Source organism: Asparagus officinalis, chromosome 4 (assembly GCF_001876935.1).
Source record: "Asparagus officinalis chromosome 4, Aspof.V1, whole genome shotgun sequence".
NCBI classification, from domain to species: Eukaryota; Viridiplantae; Streptophyta; class Magnoliopsida; order Asparagales; family Asparagaceae; genus Asparagus; species Asparagus officinalis.
Window position 1 is genome coordinate 52,237,392 of NC_033797.1, and position 11,450 is coordinate 52,248,841.

The 11,450-nt window shown below is 44.1% G+C and overlaps 1 protein-coding gene across 1 annotated transcript; it reads right to left on the reverse strand.

The window, feature by feature from the left end:
• Positions 1,032 to 1,773, reverse strand: LOC109835949. Its single transcript, XM_020403912.1, has one exon. It carries the CDS (start codon positions 1,701 to 1,703, stop codon positions 1,167 to 1,169), a length of 537 nt encoding a protein of 178 aa, XP_020259501.1. The 5' UTR covers positions 1,704 to 1,773; the 3' UTR covers positions 1,032 to 1,166.

The following is an 11,450-nucleotide window of genomic DNA, read 5'->3' on the forward strand; positions in this document are numbered from 1 at the left end:
CGAGGGTGCAAGGGCGGTCGACCGACGCAATCGTCATTAAAATAGGATACATGAATTCTCGGATCGGTCGATGAAGGCAAAGATGGGGTCGACCGAAAAAGTGCATGATTACAAGGTAAGAGATTGTGCTTCTGGCGGTCGACCGCATGGCTATGATCGATCGACTGCGATGCAGTTATGGGCTAGTTTCAGTTTTCCCAGTTAGTTTTGGATTGGTGTTTGATATAAATACAAACACGTCTTTTGAGCACTTTGAGAGGGAGATATTGTGAGGGAGTTGAGAGCTTTGGTTATGGTTATATTTGAGTGATTTTATGAGTTGTAACCCGTTGTATTTCTCTTTCATGTAGTTAAATCTCCCTATCCTCTCCCCGTGGACGTAGGCAATTGCCGAACCACGTAAATTCATGTGTTTGGTTTGATTTGTGTTGTATTTTGGTGAATTACACTCATGATTTGATTTGGTTCTCTTCTCTCATCGCTCACCGGCTCATTTGGTTGTCGGGTTTCTTAAGGAGAGAATCAGCAGTTTTTTGAGCACTTTGAGAGGGAGATATTGTGAGGGAGCTGAGAGCTTTGGTTAGGTTATATTTGAGTGATTTTGTGAGTTGAGCTTTGGTTAGGTTATATTTGAGTGATTTTGTGAGTTGTAACCCGTTGTATTTCTCCTCAATATAGTGAAATCTCCTTATCATCTCCCCGTGGACGTAAGCAATTTCCGAACCACGTAAGTTCCTGTGTTTGGTTTGATTTGTGTCGTATTTTGGTGAATTGCACTCGTGATTTGATTTGGTTCTCTTCTGTCATCGCTCACCAACTCGTTTGGTTGTCGAGCACGCTTCCTCACGGCACACAACATATTTATCTAGTGTTTAATTTGTGGGTTTAAAGATGAGACTCAACGCCCAGAAATTTCTTGATTAGGCCGTCCGGATTGCCACTCTGATGGTAGCCCCCCCTAAACAAGGTTCCCCTTGTTAGCAACATTGAGAAGCACCCGTATAACTTCACAATTTAAGCGGCGCCGGCCAAACTGAATTACACCACATTAATTATTCATTAAAAAAAATCACAAAAACAAATTTTTTTTAAGCTTTTGCATCTCAAAACAAACACAACATCGATAACCTTAACGGCAGTCAAATATCCAACACGTATGAGCATCATCAACCTCGAGTTGCTCTCTCTATTAGATTGGAAGCGAGTATAACCAAATTCAAGCACTCCTGATTCTCCTTCTCAAGCAACGAAGCAGCCCCAGACTTATTACACGCATCAATGCACATCGAAACATGATCCATTCCCGTCGTCAAAGATTTAGTGGTCCCCGCAACACCCCCCTTACTGTACCTCGGTATCGCCTTCTGCAGCTTAGGCTTAGCCTGTTCCAGCTTCGGTATCGAGGTCTTGTACAGGTCCTCGCACAGGGAAAGCGCCAGTTGCTGGTCGTTATTGTAGGCTTCGTTCTTCTTGAGCTCCTCGATTCTTGATTGGGTTTTTTTGTAGGCCTCAATGGTGAGGTCGGTGACGACAGAGGCTAGGGCTCGCTTGTCGTCTGTTTTAGCGTTAGAGTTTGATTTGAGGGTTGAGATGCAGAAGTCGTAGTGTTTTGGGTCGGCGACTTGCTTGCATGTGTCGTCGATGCTAGCGTTGGCGAGGATGAGGATGAGGAGGAAGGAGAAGAGGAAGGTGGAGGTCTTCATTTTTCTTTTTTCTTTTTTTTTTCTTTTTTGCTTGCTGGTTTTGAATTGCAATTTTTTTTTAGTGATTTGATTTGTGTGTAAGTTTATATAGAGATGTTGGTGGAGAGCATTTATATATAGCATTAAGGAAGAAGGGATTGGAGAGGTTTTCTCTCCGTGTTTTACTCCGGGGTTGATCACGTTTGTAGGAAGAGAAGGGATGATATGTGTCTAATAAATGAACGGTGGATAATTAGATTTGCACGCTTTTGGTCCCCGAATAATATTTATCATGAATAGATTTCTCAAAATATGGAATGTGACAAATAATTTATACTAAAATAATTTCCACGTCAGGTTGTAAACGAAAAGCATTAAATTGGAGAAGTGCACATTCTTAAGGTATGTAATTATTTATTTATTTTTTAGAATAGGAATTAGTACATTTTGTTTAGGAAAGAAAACCGAGAGTGAGTGCAAATGCCTAGCGGGCACAAAAGATAAAAGTCCATTGCAATGAAGACTACTATCTATATATTATATATAAGTTATATATAATGATAGAGCAAACTTCTGTAATTAACGCTCGGACGCTACCACTAAGTAATTGATATATCCAATTTGATTATCACTTTGATTGCAGATACACTGTAGATGATACCGGTTCGTTCAAACTTGATGCTACGATATTCTAAAAACGCCGCAACACACAAATTTGGGTGAAGCCGATCGTAGTTTTGACCTTATCCACTCGTATCAATTTTAACGGCTGTCGAGTGAATAGAACTTTTTACTACTGGGCTCGACGGCCCAGGGTCAAACCACAGATTCGAGTTACCAATTTGGACACCAGCATAAACAATCCACCATCGAAAAAAAACATAAATGGGTGTATGGCAGCGATATATAAGCATCAGAAATTGGTAGATCAAGGTTTACGGTAAGCAGAATCTACAACTGGTTAGCTCATCAAGTAATCATCAATGGATAAGAAACTTTGTGGACGATCACTTAGTTGTCAAAGAAGTTATTGCTTATATATAATATATAATAGTATATATAGTATATACTCCTATATTATAAGTACCTATATAAAATACATATAGGTACTGATACTATAATATATTAATAGCACTACTAAAATTTAACTTATATATTAAAACTATATACAACTCATAAATAACTTATTATATATTCATATACCAAGTAAATATATATATTATTACTATATATATATAATAAACTATATTATAACGTATATATATAAGACGTAAATACTTATCAACTAGATACTATTATTAATTATATATATATATATAATATAGAGTATATATATTAATAATTCATATATAGTTATTATAATTATAATATATATACTTAATAACTATACAGTTCCATAGTATATAACATTGATACTATACAGATCACTTATTGATAATCAGAGTAGATATATATATCGGAGGATGAAAAAGACAAAAAAGCAACTATTATATAAGTAAAATATCTATCTATATTCGATCGGAGGAACACTTACTTAAGTGTCATACTAATTAAGTTGTTGGAGGAACACTTATATATAGTTACTTATTTGCCCCAATTAAATATAGTTAAAGAAATGATAATTTCAATTTCAAATGTATGATCAATATATATTTAGATATCTAGATACAAATCTTGTTATTTCACTTAACCTGTACCCTATATATTATCCCCAAATATAAATTTCTCGCTTAAATATAAGGCAATAATGAAAGAGAAATTTTATGGTTTCCTTCGTGTTACCTCATTTTCTCCATGAAGCGTGGTTTATTTATCTCTTGTGTAGTTATTTTGATAATATCACGAAGTCCCATGTATCCTAATTAGATTAAAAAGTAATAATATGGTTGAACTTTAATTTTAAGCCATAGTTGTCCATACTCTTAAGTACATGTTACTGCATTTCATTGGCGGATGCAGAATTTTTGAAAAGTGGTTTCACTCGTAATTAATAATGAATAAAAAAAATTATAATTGTCACCCACGAGTTTTTATATTTTGAAGGCAAAAAAAGTGTATGATAGAAAAATCAGTAAAACTGTTTAAATACATCTTTCTCAATATATTTTTCTAACAAACATGTATTCAACTAATCATCGGTCCTTTTATTCTGCAATTTGCTCTTTATTAACTTCATTGTAGAAAAAGTTATTTATAATTGTCGTACCTATGTGTAACAATGTCATATTCAAAAGCAAATATAGCAAAGAAGGGATGTTATGCTTTTGAATCTCCATTATTTTCTTTGAAAGATTGCCTACCCGTTGTAAATTAGCAAATATTGCATTTCTATGCGCATCAACAATGTTCGTAAGTGTCAAATTCATTCTTGGAATCCATCTTCTACGGAAATTTGGTGTGTTCTATAGGTTTACTAGATGTGTCACCTAGTTTTTTACGAAAAAACTTTTTAGCTCGCGGACCAACCGCGAGCCCCAACTCGCGTGAGAGGAACAAAGGGGGTGGGCCCCCTAGTTTACGAGTTTTTAGTGGGATGGACTGTTTAAATTGGTGTGTTTGAAGTGGGTTGGGTTCGTAGCTAGTCCTCCTTGACCAAAGTAAATGGTGTGAGATGACATCATTTTGGTCAAAGTAAATCTGCCCTGTAACATCTCATGATTACCAATGTCATATCGTCTTTATGGACTAATAAAAGGGCTTCTTTTCTCGCGGGAATCCATGGATGAATATTTTTTAGCGCATGAACCACGCAAACATGGGTCCGAATTCTCTACAATATTGATGGTGGAGAACACCTACAATTAGTTAGATGAGCTCATATAGGATTGGCCACGGGTCTGGTCGACCTGCAGGCTGATTCGGCCCAGTCCGCTATGGGTCATGACCCCTGACCTGGCCTGTAGTGGGTCGGGCCCGACTCGGCTCTTGATATACCTTGGTCATGAGCCGAGCAGAGTCCAGCCTCATATTGGGGGTCAGAGAAGTAGGCCCGACCCACGTTGGTTTCCTGATCCGGGTTGTCCTACCCACCCCCGGCACATGATATATATTTTAGTTAGGTTAGCTCTTCCTTTAGCCCATTGGGTCTGCAACTAGTTGCCAATAAAGCCAAAAGACCATAGGTCTTTGGCTCGTGGTTCTTTTGGCCCATTGAGAAAGAAAACATTTTTAAGCTCGTTGTTGTCTACTTGAAAGCATTAAAAAAATTAATACAAGTTTAAAATAGTTTAATATAAGTTTAAATTACTAAAAAATAAATTAGAAATAATTTTATAATTATAATACAAGTTTAATATATTTAAAATGGAAAAATAAGGGGAAAAAGATGAACAAAAAATCCATGGGCCGGCCTATGACTCACGGGCTGTGGACCAGGTCAGACCCACCTAGGCAGATCATTGGCCGGACGTATCTAGGATCAGAGAAGTAGGTCTGGCCTACTTTGACCCGATCAGGTTTGGGTCAGGCCCAGCCCGGCTTTGAACCTGGCAGCCAGGTCACTGAGCCTGAAAACCGGCTGCCACGGCACACCTTTGGCCTCATATATTGGCATATCTTCAGTGGGTTCCACAATTAAAAATTTTTTGTATTTATTTAAGATATATTAATGATTATTCACTGGGTTTGTAGGCGTATAAAATTGTTATAGGTCACTTAGCATAGCTCGGCACAGAACCTGACGAATTGCTTCCAAGAGGCCGACGAGGTTGAGCGTAATCGCACGCAAGCAAGTCGGAATACATCCATTTGTTCACGGTGTGGAAATCAAGCCAAGGGTTCGAAGAATCAAACGAGTCATCCAAACAAGAGCGTACTCGGATTGAATCACGACCCGTGTTGGATTATCAAGATCGGTCTTGTTTCGGACTCGAATACTCATAAATCAACCACAGAACCGGATCAAACCGAAAACCGAAAACGACAGAAAACCACGCCTAAGGGGGGGCTCGGCCAAAACCGAGCCACCTCAGGGTGGCTCGGTGTGTCGGCCATTTGTGCGCGGGCACAGTAAAGGTGGCCTATAAATAGGAGGCTTGGTTCATTTGTTAAAAGGTTGGATTTTTTGGAGGCGAAGCCCTGCTGGATTGAAGACTCAGATCTAAAAAAGATTCAAACTTTAGGACTTCGAGGACTTGCTCATCCAGATCTGGTGCTCGGCGATCGTCAACGCCAAATAAGGCAAGAGTTCGAGAGAACCGGATCTCAGATCTACGCAGGCACACTTCGGATCAAAGCTTGGCCTTTGATCCCGAGATTTGGGCGATTGTTTTCTTGGTGAACCAATCCCCCCTCGGCTATTATTTCCTTGGGGAAATAATACCCGTTGTACTGCGTAGATCCGACCGGATCTAGATCGTGCGGTGGTCCACGGATAAACCCCGACGCAAGCGAAGAACCCACAAAGCGAGTGACCGCAAAACAGGAGCTCGCGATTTGTTCGACAAACAAGGATAAAAAGTTGTAATTTTTCTTTATTTTTCTTTGATTTTCATTGTAACCGGATCTTATAAAAAGATCGATAAACTATTACAAGAATTTGCAATGGAATCAATGATGAAGAAAGCAACGATTTTCACCGCGAACAATATGGCGACCACAGTGGGAGCCGCCGATCTCGCTGCCGAGATCGGAGCGTCACAGCCGCGGATCTCAATCCCGGTCATGGAGGAGGTCGAATACGAGTTCGACCAACAGAAGTTCGAGGAATACTTGTCGCCCTCGTCTGGATCAACCTCCCCCCACAGGTCCAAGAAGTCCAAGTTCTCCTCCAGGAGAAAAACTCGTTGGTATGAAGACGTTGAAAACACCAACGAAGATCTCGCCCCGTTTGATGCCAAAGTCGCATCGGGTGAGATTCCTCCAATTCACAACCAAGGCAGATCTGCTCTGACCAAGATCTGCTCTGGCCAACCCTTCTGCCGCAGGGGGCGTGGTGACTCTCTCGAAGAGAGCCCGCCAAAGGCAACGTCAACGCCTTGCGAAACAATTCGCAAAGGCTATGGAGTCTGTTGACGGGATCCGCTACAACGCGGATATGAAGAACAAGAGAGACAAAAAGCCTCAACAATCAATGAATGGTGGTTCTTCCAAGCCGCCAACAATGGAATGGGTCCGTGTCAAACGGAACCGATCGACGCTAGAAGAACGCATCCGCAAACGCCGCGCACTATCAGCGCAGGCACGGGCTCAAGCCGAAGAAGCCCGCAGGAGATTGCAGAAGGATGTGGCCAAGAAGCCGCCACCAACCCGTCAAGTATGGAAGCCGAAGTCTGAAACGGCGATTCAGACTAAGGCTAAAGTGTTGCAGCCTTCGAAGCAAGGACAACCTCCGGCGAACCAACCAAAGTCGCCGAGAATTCCCATAGCTACTCCGGGAGATCATGCAGAATCCTCCCGAAGGAGAAAGTCAGTCTTGGAGCGCCTCGGTCCAATTCCCGATGAGCGAAGCAAAACTCCAATCCAAGGACGTTTGGGTCTGCTAAGAAAGCCCCGAACGAATCAACATGTTGGGGGTCGCCGCAACCCTCAACATGACAAAGAAATCATGGCACCCAAGCGCACTACCTTGCACATTGAAGTCCAGGAGCCCATTGAGAATTCACGCCCACAAAGGCACGTTGCGAGGCACGTGACTCTCGAAAGTCCGAAGAAGGTAATTCACTCTCAGAAGGAAACGTTATCGTCTGATGATGATTACGTTATACCTGAGAAATCATGCCAACACACGATAGGTTGCTCTGGCTTTCAAACGGACGGGCTATACTATCATACTGGGGGTATGAGCAAAGCCAGAAAGAGAAGTCCTCGAAGGCTAGAAACTCAGTGCCCTTGTTCAAAGCTCATTCGGGTGGTACTGTCTGAGTGCAACTGCATCAAGGCAGTCACCGAGAGAGTTTCGGTGTTCGAAAGGCTTAGTACCGAAACGCCAAAACCAAGGCATAGGCGTTTCCGGCAAAGAAGAACGGTGGTTGAAGATGGAGAATTTCCGAGGGTCACTACCAATATGACCAGCAAAAGGGCATCGACAAGGGATAATCCCGAGTCAATTCCGCCGATACCCCAGTATCTAACTCGTCTGAGGTCTGGAGCCATCATACGAGGAACTTATGGTAGGGTTCGGACAAGATTACCGTCAGAAGATGAAGAATCAGATTCCTGCTCTACTGTCGTATCTGACAATACGGTGTCCAGCGAAGGACAACCCCGCGAGTCATTCATGATAAGCGCGGAACAGGTGGCCAAGATGCTCGAAGAAGCCATGGCTAAACAACAGGAGAGCTTCAGGTTCGAAATGCAGATGGCCATGCAGAGTATGAGAGAAATGCATGAGCAACAAATTCAGGCACTGACGAACCAGCAAGGTGAACCAAGCCGCCGTAACCAGGTCGTTCAGGAAGAGGAGCATACGGATACGGATGAAGTTCACAATGCCAATAATCCTCCCGTCAATGCAGGGGGTGGTAATGAGGATGCTAGTCGTAATGCCACACTTCCGCCTCAGAATCGTGCTAACGAAAACACAGGCGAAAGTCTGAAGATCAAGAACCTCGAGAGAAAAATCAACACATTGATCTCCGCTCAAGAGACGAAGAAAACAGGCATTCCCTGTCCATACCCAAGAGAGTGGGAATCGATCCCATATCCGGCGAAGTTCAACCTAATTAACTTCACGCCGTTTGATGAGAAGGGTTCGCCCACTCAGCATGTGATTTATTTCAAATCACACCTGGGGGGTGAGGTCATTCGTCGGTACTCTTCGCGGCGCCGCCTTCGATTGGTATCGCCGCCTCAAGCCAGGTAGCGTGAACAGCTGGGACGATATGGAGACCAGGTTCCTCACCAATTTCTTCGACGACGACACCGAGATATCTATCGGATCATTACTCGATGAGAAGCAGAAGGACGGGGAGTTAGTCGACACCTTCGTCAAAAGGTTCCGGAACAAGGCGATGAACTGCCGGGACCCGATCACCAATGAATTCATCCTCCAGACATGCCACAACAACCTTTCGCTGGACGTGTTGGAAGCAATGGGCACAGCACCGTCCAAAACGTGGCAGGATCTGAAAATCCGGGGAGAGCAAGCTGAGCGATTCCTCAAGAGGAAGAAGACGGAAAGAGGCCAACCGGCGACGAGTGTTCCAAAGCAAAACTTCGTCCCACGGGGGAAAGGTAAGGCACAAGCTAATGCAGTTGATGCTAATCAAACATTTCAATTGCAACCACAGCAACAGCAACCACAGCAACAAGCACCCCAACAATCTCGAGGACAATGGCAACAACGGCCTCAGAAGCAGAAATCTGCGGAGCCGAGGTTTCCTAAAGTGTACTCCTTCAAGGATGATGAAGTTCCCGGCATCTTCAAATACCTGTTGGAGAACAACAAGATCCAGTTGCCGGCGATCGTGGATCAAGAAGGGGCCAGCAAAGTGACGGATCCAAAGTACTGCGCGTACCACAGAGCGGTCCACCACCCTACGAGATCATGCTACCACCTCAAGGACAAGATCCAGGCGTTAATCGACGTAGGAGTCATAACCCCGAAACCAGCCAAGAATGTGGGGGCCAACGCAGTGTCAATCAGTTTTGGGTCGGTGCCTACAACTTGGTTCGAGCCAAAACGCGTCACCAAAGTCGGGATGAAGACGGTGAATGACGATCCGCACGGACAGCGCCAAAAGGGACTTGTGCCGCACACAACCCCAAATGGCGAAATCCTTTGGGTTCATCCAGATCTGATTGGAGATGAACAATGGGCCGGTTCGTCATCCGGGAGGAAGTCTAAAGGAAAAGGGAAGTCTTGTTATGGAGTCTCTGCTATCCCAGGGGAAGATGACGAAAGAATCTCCACTTTCCTGCTCTCTGAAGAAGAACAAGAAGCTTTTGCGACACGGAGCGGAAATGAATACCACTACAATTATCCGCCACCTAGTGAGCAGGGGGTGAACAAGCGGGGACCAGCCAAAACTCTCACGGAGATGGGAGTGATTGCAAGTCCCACACCGGGTAAAGAAGCTCTACGACAACCGGTGAATAAACCAAAAGAGAAGAATCCCCAAGAGGTACAGAATCCGAAGCAGTCTCGTTTCAGTCGTCCAATTGGAAGAGACAAACCGGAAAGCTCGAAGACTCCGCATAGCTTCGACATTATGGCGCAATTAGCCAACATTCCTGCACGGATAACGCTGTATGAGTTGCTGCGATTATCCAAAGAAACCAGGGAGGCCCTACAAGAAGCTTTGGCCAATGCAGAGGTATTTCTGACTCAAGTCAAGCCGGTGCATGAACAGCCAGAACCGCTGAGTCAACAGTGCAACATAGCGACTAAGAACCTTCCCTGCATTACTTTCACCAAAGAAGATATGCAGACGAAGAATTCGAACCACGATCGGCCGTTATATTTCGTCGGATACATTGGCTCCAGCCAAGTCAACCGAATCCAAGTGGATCCGGGTTCTGCTGTGAGTATTATGCCGCTTCGATTGATGCATTTCCTCAGCATTCCAGTAAGCAATTTCTACCTGGTGGGGTGAGTCGGGCTCACCAGAAGATGTAGAATCGTGAAAAACAGGATCAGGACTCATCTCGCTCTCCCCACGCTCTCCTATATAGAAATGGAAAAGCGTGAGTCAAAGTTCTGAATGATCAAGAGGCTAGTCTATAGGGTAGATGTTACCTCCATCACTAGCAGGATCGTCACCGGCCAAATCCATATCAGATGCTCGCGAAACTACACGCGGCTTGCGGGCCTCGCCTGGGGAGAAGGATGGAACTCTTTATCTTGGTCAGCTGTGGTCCCTGAAACATCAAACCATTGTCAGGCTTAATAATTCTGGAAGATAAAAGGAAAGAGTAAGAAACTGACCTCGTTCAGAATAGTCCTCGTGATCTTCAAGATCTCCGCCTGAAGCTTCATCAGCAGAATGAAAGATCTTCTTTCCCTCTTCGTCAATCCGACGAGTCTTGTGCCGTGCCCTTTGTGATCGAGCATTTTCCCAAATCATACGGGAATCAGCCTGAGAAGCCTCCTCAGCCTCTAGCTCTGCAATCGGCTTCACAGGAATAGTTTTATTGGCTGGGGACATGGCTGCTAACAACCACTTGCAGCTTAAGAAGGTGAGGTTCAACTGCCGCTCAGAACTCGGGAGACTAAATTTAGCACCAGTACAGCCCGTCACGGTCCACAACCATGCACGAAGACCATCCACCAAACCGCCGTGGGTCCGAAGCTACTGACGTGGATTCCCAACATAAAGCTGATCATAGCCAAACTGGCGAGCGAATCGGCAGGGTAGGTATGGCTCTATGAAACACTGATTCCTCACCCGGAAAGTCAGATAACCCGGCCTGATGTTCCCCAGCCAGTTAAAGCAGCCGATTTTCCTCATCAATCAGACACTCGCCGTATCGGCCGGAGAACTGTAGAAAACAAGTGGAAAACGCCCAACACTTGTGGACCTGTAGCTGCTGTCTGACGTCAGGGAACCCTCCCCCCTCCCACTTGCCATTCTCAAACAACTGTAGTAGGGGAGCGGAGGGGTCTGTGGCATATGGTACTGACATCATATCGGAACGATGAAGGACGAACCAAGCTATCAAATAAGTATACGGAAGCTCCACCTTAATGGTAGGAATCTGAGTCGGTAGTTCACTTTCCTTCCGTGTAAAAGCACTAGAAATCTGTCGAAGCCCTCGATGAATGTTAGCCACCATCACCGGAAGAAGCGAAAGTTCTTTCTTGTAGGCAAGCTGAACCGCTGGGTAGAG